Raw genomic sequence first — 23,950 nt, forward strand, 5'->3', positions numbered from 1 at the left:
GTCATGAAATCAATAACCTTGATAAAAAAATGATAACGAAGGAAAACTTCTTATAAATGCCATAGGATCACGGATTTCATTTTTATTCTCATAGTTGAACGTTTGTCGTGATGATCAAAATACTCCTTTCGTTGGGTATGTAAGAGAATCAGAATTGAATTTATTGAAACCTTTGAATTAATTATCAATGACTTTTTTGTGCAGTGTTTTTAATTGTGATTTCTTGTGGAGTGCAGTTGCAAGAGGATAATACAGATCATTTTAAAAATGGACTGAAACGCGATGAATTCGATTGGACATTGACACAAGTATGTGATTTTTTTAAATAAAATTAATTATAAAGTCGAATTATCTCGATTCATTCAAATTGTGTATAGAAAGTGTTGGCCACCTACAATCAAAAGAATGTCGTTGTTTCACCATTTTTCCTCATTTTAATGCTATCAATTTTGGCTGAAGCAGCTGGAAAAGACACAAGTAGCTATCAGGAACTATCAACAGGTGTACCAAACATTAGCAATGCAGAAAAAATTCGCGAACTATTGAAATCTCTAATGGTAAATTTCAATGAACATTAAGAAGTGTTTGATTTTTTTCAAGTGGAAATATTTTTCGTTTTTGTAGCAATCGAATGAATTAAAATTCGGAACCAGTTTGTTTGTGGACACTTTCATTCAGCCGAATCAAAAATTTCTGGCTATCATCAAAGCTTTGTATTTTTCGGGTAAATTAACACAATTCGATAATAAATTCATGCCAATTTTTTTTCAAATGAAAATCAGATATTTATCAATTTCAATACTATTTCGCAGATATCGAATCGATCGACTTTTCTAATCCGCAAATGGCCTCTAATACAATTAATGCTTGGTGTGCAAGTGCAACAAATAATCAGCTTAATGACATTGTCACCTCCGGTATATAAGTATTATATTTATCTAATTCGTTTTGAGTCACAAATTGATTTGCGAATCATGACATTGAAACATTTCATTCGCTCAATGACTTTTCAATGTTAAACTATGCACACAGATGACGTGAAAGGTTCGGTGATTCTTTTGCTGAATACATTATATGGACGTTGGAGTATGCCGTTTGTTGAAAGTGATTCTGACCGCCAGAATTTTCACCTAAAATCAGGAGAAAATCTGTCTGTACAATTTATGAGAAAAACTGGCACTTTTTACTATCACGAATCAACTGAATTGGATACCAAATTTTTGAGACTCCCATACGATGTAAATATTTGGTTTTGATTGTGTTTTTTTTACATAATAACTGGCGTTATATTAAAAAAAAATTATAAAAAAACTGTTGTTTTTCAGGGACAAAAATTCGCAATATATATAGCTCTACCAAATGATGACGGTTTGGACGAACTCGTCGCCCGAATCGATAGAGATAATTTTTATCTCACACAAGTGCTGATGGAAAAGGTCGAAGTTGCAGTGTCTATGCCAAAGTTCAAATTCTTCAAAAACATTGGATTAAACGATATTTTGAAATATGTAAATATAATGTTTGAATCAATTTCTACACTTCGCACAATCCCTGCAATTATGTTATTGTATTTTAAGCTTGGAATTCGTCAGATATTCACAAATGGAGCATCGTTCCCAATACTTGCACGAGGGCGTAGTGTTCAGGACCGTTTGCAAGTGTCGAATATTTTACAAAAAGTCGGAATTGAATTCTATGAGAAAGAAAGCACAACGAATGCAACTGAAAGTGGAAGCTTGGTCAATAGTTCTGGTACTGCCATTCAATTCAACGTAAATCGTGAATTTTTGTTTTTAATTCAGGATGAAACAACTGGCATTCTTATTTTTGCTGGAATAGTTACTAATCCAGAATGAATTTTTTTTTTGCCAAAATAAAAACCTGAAAGAAGAAAAAAAAAATATTTGAATGATTGTATGTTTTTGAAGTCCATATCACGAAAGGTTAATTACAGCAGACTTTATTCGTAGACAACAGAGTTCTCAACGGGCCACATTTTTGTGATCCGAGTCCGCCCGTATCCCGACAATTGCCTATTAGAATCCGAACGTCGACCAAGTTTTACGGACAATGAAGATTTTCTTTACAAAAAAATGTGTCGATATTTTGAATTTGATGACTAATATGGAAAATCCTGATAAATCAAAACAATATTTATTTTGATTTTTTTCACCAGACTCACACATTTTCGATCAAATATCTCTTCGAGACGAGATATTTTAGCTGGATGAATGTATTCCTGTTCAATATATAAATATTTATTCATAAACAGGTTTTAATTTCTGCTTATAATAATTTCGAGGAAAGAAATAAATCCTAAAAATACCCAAAGCAAGCATGCATCTATTTCGAAGGAGCAAAGTCAAATGTGTTATCAAGGAATAAATTCTTTCTTTTAATATAGTCGATTAAATGTTTATTTTTATGAGACGAAGTCAACACTTTCTTTTCCAAATTGATATTACGAGAGGCACAAATAAATAAACATGTCATTTACATATTATTAATATCAATGAGATTGGTGCGATTTTTACTTCACACTTTTTTATAGTGACCTTGACCATTTATCAGTTCATATGTTATTTGCAAAATAAAAATATATTAAACGGTTCACACAACTTGTGTGTTATTGATTTGTGTTTTAAAAATACATTTTGTTGATTAGGAATAGATTAATATGCATATTATAATATTAAGAAATATAATTCAAGTTAATCTGATACCAAAAACGGCCACTTTTCGGAGATCAAAATACTTTTTAAGTACATGGAAATAAACTATCGTTCGTGCACTTTAATTTTATTTGTTTTGATTTTCGTTTATCGAAAATTCAGTTCAAAATATGCATATACAAACATGGTTCATCATCGGAAAAATGACTAACAAAAAATATATATATATTGTTCTGGCAATTCCCATTTTCAAATTTAACGCTGAATCATTGAAAAAGATCAACACACGTGTTTTGCGAAGATGCATTTGTGTTCAATTTTAACAATTTATTTGGCAACGAAAACTTCAATTTATTCATCACCATTAATTGAGTGAAATTCCATAAAATCGCGATAAATAACACGTAAACAATCTAATACTTGAATAGAAGTGCATGTCTATAAGCAATTAAAAGAATTTTGAAATTCAATAAAAAGTCTTAATCCATTCAAAGAGTCTTTCCTTATCAAAACATTTATTTTAATAAATAAATATATTAAATTGAATTTGACATGCATTGTGTGTGATTTCACATGAGTCAAGCATGAAGAAAAGACGGAATGTTATCGTTACAACGAGTGATTTTTCAACAAAATGTTATACCTCAAATACAACGAGAAATAACAAGCAGTCAGTTATTGACAAACGTTACTTGGAACTGGTTAATTTCAAGTTTTTAATACTATCTCGTATTCGGGGAAAATGTTTATTAATTTTATATTTTTAATCATATTTGACTTTGTGACACGGACAAATATTTAAATAAAAGTCTTCGTAGGGTTTCACTTAGAATGCTTTCGTTCGCGACCAGTAGCATTTGAATATTTTATACTTCAAACTTTTAATTTTTGAATTGTGTTGTGATAATATTTGAAATGAAGAAGTACTTAGTGTTCGCTCTAATATTACTTTTCACTCAAAAAGCAATTGGTGGTGTGTAAAAACATGTACAATGTACATTTGAGAACATTCAATGTTGTAACTACCATATTATAATTTTTAGTACCAGCTTCAGTATATATTGACGACAGTGACGAAGAAGAAAAAGTCCAATTTTCGAATGATGACGAAAAATCAAATGAAATACAAGTCGGAGCGTATCATATTTTTACCACAAGGGTAATCATGAATTTAATCAAAATGATGATATTTGGTGTAGCTTGTTTTCATCATTTTTAGGTAAATTGGACACAAGCGGTGGAACAATGTCAATTGAAAAACATGGAATTAATTAGCATTCCAACAAAAGAAGACAACCAAAAAATTATAAAAGCAATTAAAAAAGCCCGTAAGTGTTTGTATTGCTTGAAATATTCCATTTTATTTTAAAAAAATGAAATTAAAATTATTTTCGTAAAGGTCAAGGAGCAATCGGTTTTTGGACGTCAGGCAATAGAATAAACACAAATGGGACATTCTATTGGGGAAATGAAAAAAATAGGAAACCAATCACATTCACCGATTGGGAAAATGGCCTACCAGACAATCTTCATGCAAATGTTGGTTGGCAGGAAGAATGCATTGAAATTAAGGGCTATCATATTTTGAAATGGAACGATCATTTGTGTGGATATCGACTCTATTATATATGCGAAAGCAATGAAATACTCGGTTCACAAACCAATACATCCAAAACCAATGAGAAAAGTCCAAAGGAAAAAGAAAAACAAATTTCATTGTAAACATTTTTTTTTGCATTTTCTGTTCTTTTTTTTGATGGTGTAAAATCTTATTGACAATTTGGAATAATATGATCTTTAAAAAAAAAATCTTTCTTCGTCTGAAAACGTGTCCTATTTTCATCTCTTGTTTATCTCGCATCTTTCACGGCTTATTTATCAAATTTATATGAGATATTTTCAGTTTTGAGTAACATCTGCGGTTCTCTCACTCAAAGTAAATTAGAGTTATATTACACAAAGCTATTGGGATACTCTATATCCTTCCAATATTGTAGACTTTAAAAATGTATCAGATTTATGTCAAACAAATACACTGGAAGGTGCTTCATATATTTACTGTCGATAAGGTATGCAAATTAAAGTGAAAGACTATTAAGGCTACTCTATTCCGTTTTTCTTTTCAACACATTAAAACACGAAATGTAAACTAAAATGTGTAAGTATTGCAAGTATTTGCATTTGTATTTTTTTTTTAACTCAAGACAAGCCTACGCAAAATCCGTTACTTTGTGCGATATTATTTTGCATTCAGATCGCATTCCACTGCAGTACAGTAAAACAAATGTGCGTATAAAGCATGCATTCAGTTTGGTTGTGAGATTCGTGTGGAGACGATCAAATCTAAAAATAAACCGTGTGATTGCTTTTTTACGTTTTATTTTGTGCCGCAGTGAAAATATTAATTTTTATTGAATATAAAATTCGCAAATTTCAATTACCAATTTTGAATTGGAAATTTCCATTTTCAACGAAAAATGTACAAGAATCAGATTGTCGGTGGCCATAGTTCGACTCTGCCGAATATTAGAAAAGATAATTATGGAAGGTAAGCAGTGCTTACTAAGCACCAAACCCATCAAAAGTGCATCATTTTGGTACAACAGATTTATTTTCAAAATATGCTAGGCCAATTGCGGGAAGCCTTACCGAAGCTCGTGCTCAAAAAGCCAATATTCACATCTACAGAGAAATGCTACAATTATGCGAAATCATTGATAAGAGAGGCTATTATCAGAGCGAAGAGACTCCAGATTTGAAAGTGATTCCATTCGGAGAACTATTCAGAGTAAGATTAAATATAACAAAAAAGGGTAAGAATATCTTTGATTTTTAAAAACCAATTGCTGAACTTGTCAACAGATTTACACAACAATAAGCAATAAATTAGTAGGAGTGCTACTGCGAGCTCGAAAGCATGAGCTTGTCTATTTTGAAGGTGAAATACTATTCCAACGTCGAGACGACGATGTGCCTATTTTTATGCTGAAAACAATTGATGAAATAAAACACACTTTGAATGGAATTATTGAGGAAATACAAAGCCATGCTTGTTCTAATCCGCTACCAACCGATGTTTTGCTCAATTAATTTACAATCAATTATTGATGTTCGTGGCATTTTTTTTTATTGTGTGGTATTAATACTAATCCGTTTTTTATACTATTCATTGGTTTTTGCTTTTCAAATCGTTGTTGGGAATTTTTGCTGAGTGTACGCTGAATATGTTCAGCTGGTATATTTAGTTTTAGATCAAGTTTCAGACATTGAGACGACCATGTTAACGCGATACGAAATCAACGCACATACATTGTTGTCATTTCCAAATTGTAAAATAAGTTTTTATAATATAAAATAAACTTCAATTCGATTGAATCGACTCGAAAAACAAAATGTTTTTTTTTGCCAGTTTTTTATCTCCCATGTACAATATCATAAACACGTCACAGATCGATCGTAATTGTGTAAAACCGTTGGTGTCCAAAATGCATTTTTATAGCAACCCTGAATCAGTTGAAAATACAAATGTCAAATTATAACAATGACAAGAGTATTTGTGCTGTGCATTTCGTGGCATTAACTGTGCAGCATAAATTTTAGCGGGCCAAACGTCAAACAAACGTTGTTGTGCGCTGAACTCTTTACTTCAACTCAATCAACTTAAAAATCAATCGTGCAAATAAATTTATTTAATTAAATAAATTATTTTTTTACCAAAAATACCAAAAACCGGAACGATGAATGACATTTTGCGGGCATTCATATGGTTGGTAGTTGGAATTATTTTGGCATTCCTTTGCAAGGTATTTTATGATAAATTTAATACTCGGAAAGAAGACAAAGTCTACTTTGTTATGTCTTTCGACGAAAATTGCTGCAATCCATTTGTTAGTAATTGCAATCCTGGACCTCAATGCAAAAAGAGATGCCCGGGTAGTTTATTCGAAAAAATTGCCTTCGAAATGAAAACCGCTAGATCATCAATTTGTATTGCAATGTACAATTTTACCAGTCATCGTTTAGCCCAACACATTGCGTTACACAAGGGAAAATTTACGGGAGTCAATGTGCGCGTTATTATGGACAAAAAAACTTATGATGACAATGAGGAAAAAACCGAAAAGGGAAAGGACACCGTTGGCAGAATTCTTGAAAAAGCCGGTAATTTTGTGATTTTTTCATCAATTTAGAGAAAGAATAGGTCATAATGAATCAATTTAATAGGTATTCATGTGAAAACATGTGGCGATAGTGAGAACAGTCAATTGATGCACCATAAATTTTGTCTAATCGATGGATATGCTAGAGAAGGTTGTCTTATTAACGGTTCTCTTAACTGGACAGCCGTAAGTATATGATGATTCAAAATTGATACCAGTTTCATTTATTGGTTGACTCTGATTGAATTTTTAGGGTGTTGTTAACAACTGCGAAAACGTTCATTTCAACTACAACAAAAAAGTACGCAAGGAATATTTGCACGCCTTTGATCTGATGTGGAACCAAATTAAGTGAAGTAAACAGAAAATAATCGACCATTTACCAAAATGCCTTACTGATAAAAAAAAAACTCATCGCATTACAAATCATTACCGGAACACAAAAATTATGAATTATTATTAAGAAAAAAAAAACTTTTAAAAGAGAAGATGAAGCACTGAGTCGGTTGTCATTGATTTTTTTTTACATTCAAAGTAATGTTAAAAATTTAGAGCAAACAAGTGCCAAAACTAGCGACTCACTTATTGTCACACATTTTTTTGTGCATTTTAAAACGTGATTTTAATCAAAACTCAGTATATTTCAAGTAAAATAGGACAGATATTTTTGAAATTAATTTTGAAATCCGATTCCAAACACAATAGAAAAATACATAGTCATGATACACACATTCCATACAAAAACACAAAAACTATATGCTATAGTAATTACTGTATGATTTTATTTGTTAATTAAAGTTTATCGTATGTTACAACAGATATGTTGTTCGTTGCATTTATTTTCTTATATAAAATCTTCTTTGTATTTCTTATTTCCGATGAATATAGACATTTTAACGACAGCATCTATTGTTGGTTCAATAACAATGTCTTTGAAGTCATCCAAATCGGTGGCCGGACCTATAAAATGACACCAATCATTAAATCGATTTTTTAGAATTGTTTGCCATCAAATGATCTTACCGGTACTGACGCTCTGATACTTCGAAAACAATGTGACTTTCTTCCGTTTGGTCATGGTTGTTTTCGTTATGCATCCAAACTCTTCTAGGTACTGAAAATGGTTTATTGTTTAAAATCTAGAATTCTTATGGAATTATTCATCGAATGCAACAAACCTGAACTATTTCATGAACATGAATCGGCAGTAAATAGTGGAATCGGGTACAAAGCGTGAATAATGTAAGGCCAACGTGTTCAATGCAATGCAGCAAGATTGTTCCAGCATATTTATCAATAACACGACGATTTACTGATCCATTCACTCGAATCCAAGGTGCCATCTTCAAGGGGAACGTTTTTCTAAATGTAAAAAAAAAAAGATTTAGTTTTGTTTGATTCTAATAGTTTGAACATAACAGAGTAGCAATCAGCGGTAATGTCGACAATTAACTGAGAACTCAGGCAGCTAAATGTGCCATTGTGGGCAGAGAACATAAATAAGGTTATAAAGATTCACTATGACTTCAAATTTGTGAAAAAGTGGTCACTTGGGATGAATATCCGCTATTTCACAATTTTGTTGTCACGGTGAGTCCTTAATTCTCAATCAATTGCTCACTACACCGCTAAGTGTGACACTGGAATCTAATGACACTTAGTATTACTTGGTTGGCGGTATAGTTTCAGTTGCCATTTCTTCACCATGCTCTATGATCGCATTAGAGAATCGTTTCGTCAGTTTCACTGAGATTTTTGGTTGTGACGCTTTGCTAGAGGTTTCTGATGCACTCTGTTTTATTTGATCATCTTGTACTGGGACAATTTCATTCACTTCGTTTATAGATGAGTTGGTTTCGCTATTTTCACCAACTTTTGTTCGTTTTGTTTCAATTGTATCATTTTCGCTGGTTTTTCGCTTTGTTCCACTCTCAGTGCTTGATGTTGACTCATCCGATATGTGTAAGAGTGTCTTTGGCGACGGTGGTGTGGCCTCCTAATTGGAATATAATGAAAAAACCCCAGAATTATGAACAAAATTCAGATTATTTGATGTATAATGTTCAACGTACCCGGTCTAGTCGTTTTAAATGATACGTATTAATTGTCCATGGTTTGATGTGTTTCCAATGCACATATGTCACCTGACATACACCCGTCTTCATCACCAATTTTGATTCATTAAAATAATCCAATAATTTTTGCAAAAAATCTTTATCCTCATATCTTTTATGGAGAGTAGCTGCAGTTACGCCAATTTCACCTTGACTATCGATGTAGTTAAAAACATCAACGGCAATGTGAATTTCTCGCATGTCAAATTTCTCTTTCAGAAGTTCCACAAAGTCTTTGTCTGACCTCAGATCTGGTGACCAATTTGAGTTACTGCACAAAAGGAATGGACAATTTTTAATAGATAAACGGATAGAAATACTACAGTTACTCGTATTAATGGTGCCACTGGACACGAGTCTCGTACTTTATTTAGAAGAGAAAAAGAACTTACTGTACAATTTTCGCCAATATTTGGTCTCGTTTTTTACTGAGATCGTTTACATTGATGATTTTATCACTGTTTTCTTCCACGTCCTTCGGTATCAAAGTCAATTTACACGTATTAACGCACAGGAAATCTGAATGGCGTTGGAAAAATTAAAAAAAAAATATTGTAAAAAAAATTGGGTTCCAAGTATAATAAGAATCTAATGTGTTTCGACAGTTTGAGTTCATACCGTGAAACTTGTGTATTTTATCATTGATTTGTGCGCCATCATAAATTTTCTTTTTTACATCACTGCGCAAATCATATTCTGCCCCAAAATCTTCGTCAATAAACTCTCGGTCGTTTTCCAAAAGAAGTTCGTCAACAATATCCGATATTTTTTTGAATAGTTCCAAATTGGCGGTGCGCTGTTGATCAGTTGCATTGGCACCTTTCAGCACCAAATAATTATAGATGGCCACGATGTTAGTTTCGTCAATTTTCACCACAGCCGGTAACGGTTCCAATTCAAATTGTTCAATATTTAATCGATACCAAATTTCCCGTTTTGCCACCAATTTATCCATGATCGTCTCAAATGGTTTTTCCAAATTTATCATGCAATTGTATGGACATTTTCCGTCCGCACTTAGTTCAAGTTGATTGCGTGGTTTGGTCACTTCAAAATTGTCAATGATGCAAAAGAAATGTAAAATTTCTGGTGGCAATTCTTCCAATTTCTTCACAATGTTTTTTGTTTCGTTTATCGATTGTGATTTATCCTCTGAATTCGGCAATTCATTTATAAAATCATCTAATGTTGAATCGTCGGTGCCGGTCAAATCGACTTTGGGTATATAGTTAAAGATTTCATGGAACCTTGCGTAGACCCCTTCAAATGAATCTTCCGGCAGACGTTTCGTTGGATCGAGTAATAGAATTCGTTTCGGTATTTCGATGCTGATGTCATAGTTGACCTTTTGGGAAAGTTCTGATATGAAGAAACAAACAGCACTATTCGATAAATTTAGTACATGCGGTTGTTTGCGATCATTTACATCCTCGAATAGATTTTTGATATTGTCGTACGCATCATCGAATGTATCGTATGCGATTTTTGTGGTCATTTGCTGTTGATAGGTCATTGAAAGATGAAAACCACTTGAACTGAGTGGCAAACAACGGTTTTGCACTTTATTTTGACTACTGTTCAATTTATGCTGCGAAATCATCTGGTCGGAGCGTACTTTCTGCATCGACAACGATAGCAGTGCCTCGGGAAAATCTTTGTAAATCTCATACAGTTGAATGCTCCATGAAGTTTTATCATACGAACAACACACGGTGCTATGAATCAACGTAACGATTTGTGCGATTTTAATGTCATCCACCGAATCTGGTTCGTCATAGCGCATCGTATTGGAATCGTATACTGAATCTTCACGTTCTTTGAATCGTGCATTGAACTCTTGTAGTGTTCGCGGTAGAAGTATAACGTTCGACTCAAAACTGTTGGTCAAATTATAGAATTGGCAGCTTAGCGTGTGCACCAAGTCAACGAAATGGATTTGAAATGCTCTGTTGAATTCAAATTCGTCTTCATACACCCTCTTGAGTTTGTCAATAAAATTACTGCCGAAACGTTTCTCAAGCGATTTGTTGCTCTTGATTTCGTTGATACACATTAAGATGCTGTTGTTAATTTGACTGCTGTTTGGTAATTTTTTTAGAATGTAATTGATACGACGACGGCATGCAAACGATGTTTTATTAAGTGATTTGCAATGCCAATGAATGAGATCACGTAAAATTTGGCTGGGAATTAATAACCGACCTCTTGGATTCAAGTACAATGAAGCCACTTTGCACAACAGCAAGAAGTTATCCTCCTGTGTATTCCAATCAACTCGTAATTTATTCATGTGCTTCAACGCAATTCGATCGATATCATCGTATTTGGTACGGGTACGCTTCTTTTTAACCAATGCCGCTTTCTTACGCAATACCGGCTTCGGCCGACGACGAATCGCAGCTGATTTCAATTTGTGCAATGGCACCGGTGTGATGCGAGATTCATGCTTCTTCGAATTAATATCGCGTGTCACACGATGTGACCGACTGTATCGTGTTGGTTTTGCATCCGATTTCTCTTTCGATTGTAATTTTGGCTTGTATTTCATTGGATTAAGTGACCAATTTCGTTCCAAATGCGCGAAAAAATACGAATCAAGGCCGGCCGCACCACGATGATCGCCCGGCATTTCACCTCTATCTCTATCTTTTGCGTGTCTCGGTTGAATCGCTTTCATAAATGGCAGAAATTTAATTGGCAATGCCTTTTCGGCCGGAGTCTCGCCACCCGTTGGTTTTCGATTCAATTTTGTGCTCATGCAAATGCGATGCATGTCATCCCAATAGGTGAACACATCTTCAAGCGTATCGAATTGATAGACCAGTTCCGTGTAATCCTGTTCACTGATATAATATGCGCCCGGTTGCGACGTTGATGTGTCAATTAACGACGCCAGATGATTCATGTAATAAAATGCTTGATCCTTCATCGCACGATGTGGCCCAGCCTGAACTAGTCCAATGCAAATCAATCGACGCAACAAATCGTGTAACGCAGCAATATATTTTCGTCGTGCAAATAACATTTTCTGTAAATTGATTGGGATGTCTTTGACCAAAAAGTGTTTTTTTATCGGATGCTCAATGAATTCGTTGAGTCCTTTAATTTCCAATGTGATATTCACCACTTTTACGAAAATAGACAATGGCATGCGAAAAATGCAATCAGACAGCAGACACCATCCTTGGTCGAAACCATTGTGTTTAATCAATGGCGGGATAAACATTTTCCAACCGATTTCTGTGTTCCAAATCATCGGTACTTCATCGATATCATCGAATAGCATTGGCGACGACTCTTTCAAATGAGCAACAATTTCATCTTGATTGGTCAACTCGATGGTTGAATGCTCTCGTGCCAAATAGAACATAAACTCATGCAACGTTCGCAATCGAATAAATTTCGGTGTAATGCCATAGTTAAACGATAGATTTGTTGACACGGTTAGTTTTTGTACTGGTTCATTGACAATTTCACCGTTTTGTGTTTCGCTTGCGACTTCCTTTGCTTTTTTATTCTCCTTTCGGCATTCCTCTTCGTAGATGTTTAATTGAAATTTTGACTTGTGCTGTTCAATGCACGATTGCATCAATGAATAATTTGAATCAACGCTTCGATTGCTAATGTACGTGAGCGAACGATGTTTCGATTGATATTGGAAATCAATTCGCCATAGACGTATTTTTTCCTTTTGGCACAAGTACGTCAACAATCGAAAAAACGTTTTTCTACACATTATATCACGAAGGCCACGCGCTACTTCGTCATGCTTCATGGCATTGTGCAATTTTGATGGATCATCAAATAATATCTTTGACTGAACTTCGCGCTGTATAAATTTTAATCGTTCTTTCGTTTTATCCGTCAAATGATCGTCTCTGAGTTGACGTTTCTGTGGAATACCGTGAAATGCCTCGCTAATTTCTGTTATTTTGATTTTTATTTCACCATCGATTCGATCTTTGTGATCATCTTTATCGGTCCGAAATGGTTCGTCATAGGTAATGGTCTCCGGTTCCTCTTCGACTGACACATCAACTTCTTCCATAAACTCATCACCGTTATTGTCATTGTTCTCCGTTTTTACCGTATCGACTAGTGTCAATTCGTCGTTGGTTTCCGTGATGATGAAATCTCGGTCATTTGTTGGAATTTCGGGCAAATCGGCATTGTCTTCCGATGGTTCAATACTGTATTCGGATGCACTATTGATCATCTCATCAATCGTTTGTTTGGATTTGGTATTATATTCAGGTAGAACGTATCTGGAAAGGAAGAAATTCACTTTAATTTTTGGAAAATGGAATTGTGAAGAAAACTATTGAATAAAGATTGATTTACGTACTGTCGGACTGTTTGTCGTTGTTTGCTGGTGATATAATATTCAATTTGTTTGTCTTTTAATAGTGATCGAATCAATGCTCTGCCATTCAGCTTCGATTGTCCCAAATAGGCAGAGGCTTCAGACTCACTTATACCATGTTCCTTCCTTGATTCAATTAATTTGTACAATTGATGTAATATGGGCACATCTTTTATCGCCTTTGATTCATCCAAAAATCCTAAAATTACAACAAAGACATTGAATACTCCGAATATATGTTGATGCAATAAAATAACTTACCTTCGCCGTCTTCATCATCACCTAATTCGTCCTCGATGTCTAATTTGACCCAAAATTGCCACGGCTCAATTTTTGGATCACGCAGCTGCAACACATTCAATGTTCGTTCATTTTCCCGTTTCGGTAGTCGCCATTCTCGTTCGGTTGCATTCGGATAAATTGCTCGATATGGTACTCTCTGCAAATGATTGAACGATATATTTTTATACGAAATTTATACCACAAAATTCACCAGATACAATTTAAAATTGTCAAAATTTTGACATACCGTGTCAGTTAGCACAAATCGATGAAATAATGGTGTCTTGAACAAACGACTCAATGTTTTTTGCAATCCCTCTTCAAATTGGACTTTTACCTCTTGATACTCAGCCATGCAGTTGGGTTTCGATTTCAATATTCCAACGATTTTCTCTATCAAAATCATGTGACTGTATAAAAAAGAATAATCCAATTAAAATATCACTTGGAACCAAAATTGTGTTCTCTTCAATTAGAATTGACTAATAAATTCCTACCGTTGTTTGAACGTAGTGAAGAATCGTGGCAAATGTATTAATTGTACAGCTGTGTTCAGACCGTCGATACTTTGTGTGAACGATTGGCATTTTATTAGTTCATAACGTACCAACTTTTTCCTACATTTAGGAAGAAAAATATTATAAAAAACTGTTCATCAAATTGATTTTGCAAATGCACTCACTTTTGGTGGTGTAATCCAATTGCATCGCCACCAATGTCAGCCAAAGACCATTTTCCATGAGCAAATTCACCATTGTATCTGGAACGACCGACCCGCTCAAGAATGCAATAAGCAATTATGGTGAGATCCAACTCTTTCGAAACGCATGGTGGTATTAATAATGAATCACGTAAAAATTGTGATGCAACGATTACAAAACGACGACCATATCTGGAGAATAAAAAAAATGTTATAACCATATACAAAATGTACTAGCATTTTCCAATTTACTTTCGTTCAATTTTGTCAGTCGTATATTTGGCCACTTCTTCTTTTGAAATTTCAACTCTTGTCTCAAAGTGTTCACACGAACCACGAACGTCTTGATTACTGATTGGATTGTATTTGTATTGATTGTATGGGCAAATTTCCTACAATTTAAAAAAAAAATCATTTAATTATTTTGGAGTAATACTTTTCGAAAAAATAAGAGCGGTACTCACGGGTTCTGTGACACCAAAAAATGGATCCATCACTTCTGAGCGATCAAATAGTTTCAATGGTTCTCTTTCATCGGGCAGTTCGTAATACTGCAGACACTTTGCATTTTGTACGAATTTCCAAATATCATTTGTGAGTCGATTGTTCAGTGGCAATGGCAATTTCAAACGAGCTCCAATTCGTTTCCATAATCCTTCGATTGTGATTCCCTCCAAGCCTTCAAGTCCAATCTCTTCAAGAATGCACACCGGTACACTAGCTATATTGCTTCCGTTCATTGTCGTTCACTTAATTCTAAACTGTTTCGTCTTTATTACTGTGGTGGCATAACAAAATAATTGCGGCTTATTTCGTCGTATTTTTTTTTTACTCAAAACATGTTGAACAGAAATGAAAACAAATGTACAGTCTCCGTTTGACGTTTGACAGTTTGACAGATGAATTCCATTTGATGCGCAGTTGTTTGTGCAACTGGTGGCAGGAATTGGAACTTATTCCAATGAAAATAAAAGCAATCGATGCATTTCACTTGTCACATCAAAACATATTTTTTTTGTTTATATCGGTATTCATTGTTTACTGTACGTTTATTCATTCGTATAAGATGGATGATGAAGAATTTGACGAACTTACGGATGAGCAATTTGCTGCATTAGATAGTGATATTGCAAAAGTATCAAATAATGATAAAGATAAAAACCAGGGAGAAAGTACGATCAGCAGACTCGCACCAAGTCAGTCACAAACAAATATTTTCGCTGAAATCACAAACACACAATTTGCGGCCATCGACCGTGAAGTCAGTGTAAAAACACGGAAAAGTCAGGAAATGGAAGATTGGCACGATGATGACGATTTCGGACAAATTACCGATGAACAGTTTGAAGCGATTGATCGCTCAATTACATCAAATAATCAAGAATCGGAGCATGGTGAAATATCCGAAGTAGCACCACAAATGGATCTGGCTCAATTGGAATTGGAAACAGAATTGGCATTGGCGGCATTTGAAGATGATGATGGCAGCGAACCATCTTTGGAGCATTTGGAATGTTTACGATCAAAGGTAATCCCATTTCATATTCAATTCAATGGGAACGATTGTAATTTTCAAAGTGAAAACAAAGCCTACCGGCAGTAAAATAGGACTGATAATCGGTTTCTTTCAAAATATTTTCATGAATATTTGTATGTATTGCAGTTTGGTCATTCACAGTTCCGTGATAAACAATGGGAAATCATTCATGCGATTATGAATGAGAAGCGCGATGTGTGTGCTGTGATGTCCACTGGTTACGGCAAATCGCTCTGTTTCCAATTTCCAGCTGTATACAAAAACGCAATTGTACTTGTCATTTCTCCATTGATTGCATTGATGGAAGCCCAGGTCATGGCGTTGAATGAAGCTCAAATAAAAGCATGCTTAGTTGGAACAGCTCAACTCGATGCAAATATACTGTCACGCATTGAAAATGGTGAATTCAATATTATCTACAGTAGTCCGGAGTATTTGCAAGGTCATCAAGGAATGCTAATGCTAAATGTGCTAAAGAACCGGTTGTTATTGATTGCGGTGGATGGTAAGATTTTTTTTTATTTCAATAATTTTTTTGTGTCTTTAATGCGTGAGATATTAATAAACATATTTCTATTGTTATTCGGGATCAATTTGCTGTTTGCATCGAATTTGAAACAGAGAGGTGATTGTTATTCAAAATCGTTATTATTTTTAAACTTTAACAAAATACTAATTCATCACATTTTTTGCATACAGCCATTGTGTAAGTGAGTGGGGCTTGGATTTTCGTCTTGATTACAGAAAATTGAACATCATTCGAGAAACAATTTCTGATACACCAATTTTGGCATTAACCGCGACAGCCACGGCACGCATTCGTCATGATATTCGATCAACGCTTCGCCTTCAGAATCCACTTGAAATTGTGACGAGCTTTGATCGACCGAATTTGGAATTTATCGTTTATGAAAAGTCAAGAAATGTTTGGTCAGATATCGGTCCATGGGTGAGTTTAAACAACGGCAGTATGATTATATACGTTTTAAAAAGAGACGAAACAGTAGAAATCGCAAAAATTCTTCGAATGTATGGAGTCAATTGTCAGTCTTTCCATGCTGGCATGGAAATACGTATACGTAAAGAATTGGTGAAACTATTCTTGAATGGAACTCTGCGGGTTATAGTGGCCACAACTGCATTTGGAATGGGAATTGATCGAAAAGATATTCGTACAGTTATTCATTATGGAGCATCCAAGAACTTGGAGTCATATTATCAAGAGGTCGGCCGGGCCGGACGCGATGGTCTTCCCAGTAAAGTTATTACGTATTTCAGTATTGAAGACTTTAATTTACATGATTGGTTTTTGGAAAAGGAAAACCAAAAAAAGAAGCTTGCGAATTTTGTGAAGAGATTTTTGCGTGGTTTGGCATTGCATATTCGAGAATTTGTACACTCGCCGAAATGTCGACGGTAAATATAAAAAATGGTGATATTTTTCCAATCTAATGCTTTTCTTACAATTTTCAGAAAAGTGATTTTGGAGTACTTCGGTGAAGATACGAGTGCATGGACGCCTCGACCAGATTGCTGTGACAATTGTGCAAAAGGTGTCAGTACATGGCAACTGAAGAACTTGTATACGTTCTTTAATGAATCAAACAAATACAATTTCACTACTGACGCAAAGTACGTTTTTGGTGCGATACAAGAAATGGAAAAACATAAGATCAAAACGACAACAGAAAAAATCATACAGTTATTGCGTGGTGTAGGCAATGGAAAATTACGGAAACTGCAGCCATATCATGGTTGTGGAATGCTGTCATCGATCAATTTATGTGGGCGGATTTGATTGAATTTGTACCTGGTGAAAAATACCTAACTTTAAGCCGTGAAGGACGAGCTACGCTTGCTCGCTCCACACCTTTGTATTTGCAACCGGTTGGAGCAACATTTCGTTTTTTTACGCCAAAACCAAATACACCAATTTCGAACATACAATGGAACCGAAGCTTCAAAGAAAAATCTCCATTAGGTTGGAGTGAGGATGGTTGGAGTGACGATGGTTGGAGTGAGGGCAGTTCAGAGTTTCTCAATCTCTTTATTGGCGATTATTATTATCATCATCAAGAGTCAGTTTTACTTGTTGATAACGGCTTTTGATCTCAATTCGAGATTTCCAAACGAAACCTTTACAACTCACTCACTATTTTTGGAAATGAAACAGAAAGAGAAAAGAAAAACTTCCAAAAAATATAAATTAATTGTAAAATCCAATTGTTATTTAGTATAAAATCATTTATTAAAAAAAATGTAATCGAAATTACATTATTAAATATGAAAAGAAACACTGTCTGAAAACTTAAGACTTTTATTTCCCTCCATTTGGCTTGTTTTTTTTCCAATAGGGATTCGGCTTCCAGTTAGATTATTGAGATGACAGCTGTCAAATTGAAATCGCGCGAAATCAGTGTATATGGTTTATAAACACAGGCTCCTTTATAATTCAAGCCTGTTTTTGTGTATTTTTTTTTACAGAAATTCAAAAATACGGTGAAAAAGATGGACGAAGATTTTGATATGGAAGATGCGCTATTGATGGAAGCTGCCAGTCAGTTTGACCATCATTTCGAAGCGACAAAACCCAGTGAAGAACACTTACAATGTTTGCAAACAAATTTCGGTCACAGTGAATTTCGACCAAAACAGTGGGATATTATTCGCTCGATAATCGAAGACAAGCGTGACAACTGTGTGATTATGCCCACCGGATACGGGAAATCGCTGTTGTTTCAATTTCCTTCCGTTTATACAAATGGCATCACATTAGTTGTGTCACCGTTAATCTCACTGATGCAGGACCAAGTGAGTGCATTGAGCGTTGCCAATATATCCGCTTGTTTTCTGGGTTCAGCACAAAGCGATCGAAATATTGAATGTCAAGTTGAAGCCGGAGATTTTCGTATGGTTTACGCTAGCCCAGAGTATATCAATGGAGAACGTGGAAACAAATTGATGAAAAAACTCGAGAGCAAACTAACACTTGTTGCTGTTGACGGTGAGTTACATTCTTCTTTAGTTATACTAGACTGAAATGTCATGGCATTTTCTAACATTATTTTTTTTTATTTTTTGGAATTATTTTTCGGCGTCATTTAAATCAAACCACCATAGAAAGGTAAGCATTGCGTTTTTCTATAGATCTCAACCAAGCATATTTCTAATTGCGTCTTAATTCTTTCCAAAAGTCACTGTATCTCTGCATATGGTCATGCCTTTCGTCCGGAATATCGAAAATTGGGTTGCATTCGCAAAGAAATACCATCGATTCCCATATTAGCGGTAACTACAGCTCATTTTATTTTAGTATTGCACCAGTACATGAAAATGAATCTGAATTTGTGCTAATTTTTGACAATTTTTTTTAAAAAAGATAACCGCAACAGCAACGCAACATGTTCGAGACGATATAATTTCCTCGTTGCGATTAAAGAATCCACAAAACGTGTCGATGGGTTTTGATCGGCCGAACATTCACTTTTCATTTCGTAACAAAACAAGAGTTTGGGACGATTTGAAGCCGTTCGTTACCAACGTTCGTGGGAGTGTCATAGTTTATGTATTGACAAAGAAAAAGTCCGAAGAGATTGCAAATACATTACGTTCGTGCGGTGTGGACTGTGAGATCTACCATGCGGGTATACCAATGAAAAAACGTCGAAGTGTTTTGGATGATTTTACAAGAGATCGTTTAAAAGTGATTGTTGCGACGGTGGCGTTTGGCATGGGTAAACACACATACATTTATGTTTCGGCATCAATCTAAAAAAAATGCGCCTTTTAACTTTCTTAGGGATTGATAAGCCAGATGTACGCTGTGTCATCCATTATGGAGCATCCAAGAACATTGAATCATATTATCAGGAAGTCGGACGAGCAGGCAGAGATGGACAACTCAGCAAGGCCATTACATTCCATGAGAAAGGCGACTTTGGACTGCACGAATGGTTTTTGAATGAAAATCAAGAGCATCAATCAGAAAGAGTGATAACACACTTGCGTGAAATTGGACAAAAGATGAGAGATTTTTGTCATACAACAATGTGTCGAAGGTGAGGAAACTACCTCTTTTTTTTTATTTCAATCAACGATTCTAATTTCAATGTAATGTTTGCAGAAAATACCTGCTAGAATACTTTGGTTCAAACACATCACAAATCCGGCCACGATCAAATTGCTGTGATAACTGCGACAGTGGTTCGAGTCGCGTCACTCTAAGTGATAAATACGAAGGCATCGACGATGAAGGCAATTACGATTTCACTGAAAATGCCTATCGTTTACTGAAAGCGATGAAAATTACGGGCAAGGTGAATATGGCAATTACAGTGCTAAGAGGTTCCAGCGAAAAGAAGGCATTGGAATTTCAAAAAGATAAGGAAATCTATGGAGTGGGAAAAATTTGGTCAAAAGAGTATTGGAGACATTTGGTTGAACAATTGAAGGATAATGAGTACATCACTATCAAAAAACTACCACTGCCATATCGGCCGATACAAGTTGTCTCACAGCTGGGTTTGGCCTGGTTAAACAAAACAAACAGAGACCGCTTGATCCTTGTGGCCAAACCCGAAATGTATCAATACTTTAGAAAAAAGAAGCAACAAGCTTTTGAAAATAATAATTTGAAACCAAGTACGAGTACAAAGCCAGCAACTGAAGTTCGGCAAGGTATTCAAAGTCTAATGGAAACAAAAGACATTGATGACTATCAAATGGAAATGGAAATGAGCGATAAACATTTGGAGGAAATTCTACTCGGAATTCGAGCTATTTTGGCTGAAAACAGTGATTGTATGCCGTATTTGGTGGCGTCAAACATTGCCATCCAACAAATGGTCGAAAAGAAACCAGTTAGTGTCAAGGAATTCAAGTCATATGTCATCGATGGGTTTTCTATTGCGAAAATAGATAAATTTGCATCGTTCTTCATTGATGGAATTATTAAATTCATGGCAAGTATTTTTTTTCTGTGGTTTTTGTTTGCTTCTCAGCTATTTGTTGTCATAATTTCGTAATGTTATTACCGTTTCAGAATAATGAATTTTGTTTAAGTAAACTTTTGAAGACCTATCCATTGAAAACAAAACAATCTCAATTGTCACCGCAAGAAACACGACACTTACATAAACTCATCCGGAATAATCATGCGCTCACCGATATTTGCAAGCAAATAAATCGCACTGAGCCCGAATTAATTGATGAAATTGTAATTTTGATTCGAACTGGTTTCCAAGTTACAAAAGGCCATTTGGCCCCCTTGATTGGAGCAAGCGATGAAATTCTACGATATCTCAAAGACAATGTGACCAATGAAGACTTTTTGAATTTGGATAATGTTAGTGAGGTCAAAGCAAAATTTTCCACAAACCCACACATCACCGAACCAATGCTGATGCTGGTTTTAAATTACTTAAAAGTTCGACAATTTTTACAATCGATTTCTGTTCCATATTTTGATGTGGATGAAAATCGTCTTGTTAACGGTCATACTCTCTTGGGGTCGAAAACAATTGCGGCAAGTCAAAGCCAACAAAATTCACAAAACGAAACATTATCAAATGCGAGTGGAAGTGGACACACACCAAGCGATTTGGATTTATCAAATCAACATGACCAATCATCAATGGTTTTGGATTTGTTGGAAGAAGACGAAGACGATTTTGCGGCTGCTATTGCAAGTTTCGATAGTGCGACTGAAATTATGGCAGCCAAACCATTACATGCGTCACAGAAAGTGAATCAACATCAAGAAATAAAGAAATTTGAAGCAAAACAACCAACAAAAATGCCTTCAGCTCACAGCAAAATACCAGAAACTAAAACAGAAACAACAACCACTACAGCTAGTACCAAACGACCAAAAGCAACATTGAAAAAACGTCCGGCAGCAACGTATGCAATTCAATATTTGAGCGACTCCGATTCAGATGAGCCAAAAGCCGATGAACAAGAACCACAGAAGAAACGAGTGATGCCACAGTGGCTCACCTCAAAGCGAAGCACAACCACAAATTCAAAACCGAATCCAGTTCAGAAAAAATCATCGTTCTTCGGATGAGACTGATTAAATAAATATTCGAAGAAAAGTTCATTATTTGAAAGTAATTTTATGGAATTAATCATTGATTTTTTTTAGATGTAAGAAAATACTGAGCGTACGTTCAATTTTGTAAACTTTGTTAAGAATCACATAATAAATGGACATTCAACTTCAAGTTCATTGTTCACTGGTTAAAGAGCTCTATTTTAGTACAACTCATTGATTATTTAAACAAGAAATCACTTTTCAATCGCTTTTTTCAGTGCGTTTTTTTTTATGGGAAAGCAACTATTGACGTTTGTAATTTGCTTTGGAATTGGAAACTTTTTGGTCAAAAATTGTAAACCAATTCAAAGTTACCTGTAATCTGCATTTAATTTGTCGGCCAATCAATGCTATCCAATGAAAAACTTTGGTTTGGTTTTCAAAATTGATAGATATGTTGAAATAGTGACGTTGACTCTAACCTCAATGCCAAAACTTCCATGGTAACTGACGAACTGGAGCTTATCGTTACTTCCGATGAAGAGGAAAAGAAAACAATGGAAATATTATTGTGTGTCTGTGTCAATGTGTGTGTGTGCGTGTGTGAATTGCCTTTTGATGAACGTCTATTTGTAGTAGAACAGTTTCCGTCAATGATTGTTGTTGAGTACGTTAGCTGGTTGTGTGTAATTAAATGAATGGCGTTAAACATATGTTTTATTGATGGCTGGATAAATACATGTAATAAAATCCCATTAAGACTTCATTAGACGCAGAAAACTTCGATGAATGAAACCGAATACGATGGCCAACATCATCGATTCACAATGTAAGATCTATAATAAAAATGAACATGAAGACCAAGTTTATCACATCGTTGAGTGAGTACAAAAAAACGTGTATCCACCATCGAATCAAGACGGTGTTGAATGATGGCTTTAACAAAGAACCGGCATGGCAGAGAAGAAACGGAAGAAAAGTTGTAAAAAGTTTCTATATTATCAGATCATAGTCGAAGGGTGATATACGAAAGCATATTCGAATGAAACAAGCGATAATCGTGAACAACTACATAGATAGTAAAGATTTGTGATTTTGATGACAGCAAAGAAGAGATTTTTTTCGACTTTTTTGTGTACGATAGTTTTCTCTTTGTTTTCGCCTCACTTTTGGTGCAGTTCGTTTAATTTACTCCACGAAACTGTTCTCAAACATCAGCAAACAAATGGACGAAAAAGATAGAGACTGCTTACATAGCACCAGCGTTGTTACTAATCTGTGCAACGATGAGAACAGATCGTTCCATTTTCTAATTGAATTTTACTGACGTGTTTTTGTTTAATTATGGATTCAAAACTTTCTTCTTCATTTTACATGAGATTTCACTACTGCCACAAAGCATTGCAAAGCATTTTGGAGATATTTTAGAAGGGAATCGACACAGATAATACACACTCGCAAAGTTCCACTTTAAATTAAATTGAATACTTGACTATACTCCACAGAATATTTACATAAAAAATATTCACTTTTTATTGACTCTACTAATATGTTGTCGTCGAAGTTTGCTCGTAATTATAAAAATCCGAAACCACAAAATCAATGCACCACAATAGGTAATAAATATTTTTAAATGGATATCTCTTGTTTATTATCACTCACCGCCTGGAATCTATTTAAGAAAATATAGAACTTGTAATAAAGTTTAATGTACTTTTTAAAAGAGACAGAGAATTAGTTTTTTTACATATCATTTTTCCATCGTTAACCAGAAAATATATTTGGATATTGTCATCCAGATATGTATATCAGCTCGGGCACTGAAACAGATATGTTGACATCAGTTGAAGAGTGTCTATTTCAATTCCGATAAAATTGTGATTTGCATCCATAAATTTGGCCTCGAATAGTCAATTCCACAAACTCCGTGCTCAATAATTGAATTTACATGTTGACGCAAAATGAGCATGCACTTGTTCTAACTTGATATTTTTCCAATTTAACATTTTCTTCAATATTGCATCAACGAAGAAGTTTCGATGCGTGGTGTTCCAATCAGTTTCAGCGTCGTTATAATGCTAATGAGTG

At 34.9% G+C, this 23,950-nt stretch overlaps 7 protein-coding genes across 7 annotated transcripts; 6 read left to right on the forward strand and 1 right to left on the reverse strand.

The window, feature by feature from the left end:
- The first annotated feature begins 77 nt into the window (after nucleotides 1–77).
- LOC116341851 (serine protease inhibitor 27A-like) lies at nucleotides 78–2,133 on the forward strand. Its single transcript, XM_031769168.1, has 8 exons — nucleotides 78–135; nucleotides 205–308; nucleotides 378–557; nucleotides 625–724; nucleotides 813–917; nucleotides 1,033–1,238; nucleotides 1,326–1,508; nucleotides 1,578–2,133. Exons 1-8 carry the CDS (start codon nucleotides 111–113, stop codon nucleotides 1,854–1,856), a joined length of 1,182 nt encoding a protein of 393 aa, XP_031625028.1. The 5' UTR covers nucleotides 78–110; the 3' UTR covers nucleotides 1,857–2,133.
- Nucleotides 2,134–3,382: 1,249 nt separating this feature from the next.
- LOC116341853 (C-type lectin 37Da-like) lies at nucleotides 3,383–4,431 on the forward strand. The gene is made up of 4 exons (XM_031769171.1): nucleotides 3,383–3,645; nucleotides 3,716–3,831; nucleotides 3,892–4,000; nucleotides 4,072–4,431. The coding sequence occupies exons 1-4, from the start codon at nucleotides 3,588–3,590 to the stop codon at nucleotides 4,392–4,394; spliced, it is 606 nt and encodes a 201-aa protein (XP_031625031.1). The 5' UTR covers nucleotides 3,383–3,587; the 3' UTR covers nucleotides 4,395–4,431.
- Nucleotides 4,432–5,149: 718 nt separating this feature from the next.
- Nucleotides 5,150–5,762, forward strand: LOC116342032 (actin-binding Rho-activating protein-like). The gene is made up of 3 exons (XM_031769502.1): nucleotides 5,150–5,220; nucleotides 5,301–5,460; nucleotides 5,535–5,762. Exons 1-3 carry the CDS (start codon nucleotides 5,150–5,152, stop codon nucleotides 5,760–5,762), a joined length of 459 nt encoding a protein of 152 aa, XP_031625362.1.
- A 399-nt stretch (nucleotides 5,763–6,161) lies between these two features.
- LOC116341852 (mitochondrial cardiolipin hydrolase-like) lies at nucleotides 6,162–7,653 on the forward strand. Its single transcript, XM_031769169.1, has 3 exons — nucleotides 6,162–6,833; nucleotides 6,897–7,018; nucleotides 7,086–7,653. The coding sequence occupies exons 1-3, from the start codon at nucleotides 6,410–6,412 to the stop codon at nucleotides 7,185–7,187; spliced, it is 648 nt and encodes a 215-aa protein (XP_031625029.1). The 5' UTR covers nucleotides 6,162–6,409; the 3' UTR covers nucleotides 7,188–7,653.
- On the reverse strand, nucleotides 7,588–15,168 carry LOC116341846 (general transcription factor 3C polypeptide 1). Its single transcript, XM_031769164.1, has 14 exons — nucleotides 14,756–15,168; nucleotides 14,544–14,683; nucleotides 14,274–14,483; nucleotides 14,089–14,208; nucleotides 13,839–14,001; nucleotides 13,571–13,748; nucleotides 13,292–13,508; nucleotides 9,565–13,211; nucleotides 9,339–9,465; nucleotides 8,905–9,217; nucleotides 8,500–8,828; nucleotides 8,011–8,194; nucleotides 7,856–7,946; nucleotides 7,588–7,792 (listed from the first exon to the last, which is right to left on the reverse strand). Exons 1-14 carry the CDS (start codon nucleotides 15,029–15,031, stop codon nucleotides 7,677–7,679), a joined length of 6,111 nt encoding a protein of 2,036 aa, XP_031625024.1. The 5' UTR covers nucleotides 15,032–15,168; the 3' UTR covers nucleotides 7,588–7,676.
- A 114-nt stretch (nucleotides 15,169–15,282) lies between these two features.
- LOC116341848 (Werner syndrome ATP-dependent helicase-like) lies at nucleotides 15,283–18,046 on the forward strand. The gene is made up of 5 exons (XM_031769166.1): nucleotides 15,283–15,819; nucleotides 15,955–16,333; nucleotides 16,450–16,453; nucleotides 16,528–17,244; nucleotides 17,302–18,046. The coding sequence occupies exons 1-5, from the start codon at nucleotides 15,358–15,360 to the stop codon at nucleotides 17,624–17,626; spliced, it is 1,887 nt and encodes a 628-aa protein (XP_031625026.1). The 5' UTR covers nucleotides 15,283–15,357; the 3' UTR covers nucleotides 17,627–18,046.
- Nucleotides 18,047–18,259: 213 nt separating this feature from the next.
- On the forward strand, nucleotides 18,260–22,052 carry LOC116341847 (Werner syndrome ATP-dependent helicase-like). Its single transcript, XM_031769165.1, has 6 exons — nucleotides 18,260–18,832; nucleotides 19,019–19,116; nucleotides 19,208–19,562; nucleotides 19,628–19,886; nucleotides 19,952–20,789; nucleotides 20,870–22,052. The coding sequence occupies exons 1-6, from the start codon at nucleotides 18,337–18,339 to the stop codon at nucleotides 21,893–21,895; spliced, it is 3,072 nt and encodes a 1,023-aa protein (XP_031625025.1). The 5' UTR covers nucleotides 18,260–18,336; the 3' UTR covers nucleotides 21,896–22,052.
- The last annotated feature ends 1,898 nt before the right edge of the window (nucleotides 22,053–23,950 follow it).

The sequence above is a fragment of the Contarinia nasturtii genome, unplaced genomic scaffold (genome assembly GCF_009176525.2).
Source record: "Contarinia nasturtii isolate CC-2019 unplaced genomic scaffold, AAFC_CNas_1.1 Cnas_scaffold_810, whole genome shotgun sequence".
Lineage (NCBI taxonomy): Eukaryota > Metazoa > Arthropoda > Insecta > Diptera > Cecidomyiidae > Contarinia > Contarinia nasturtii.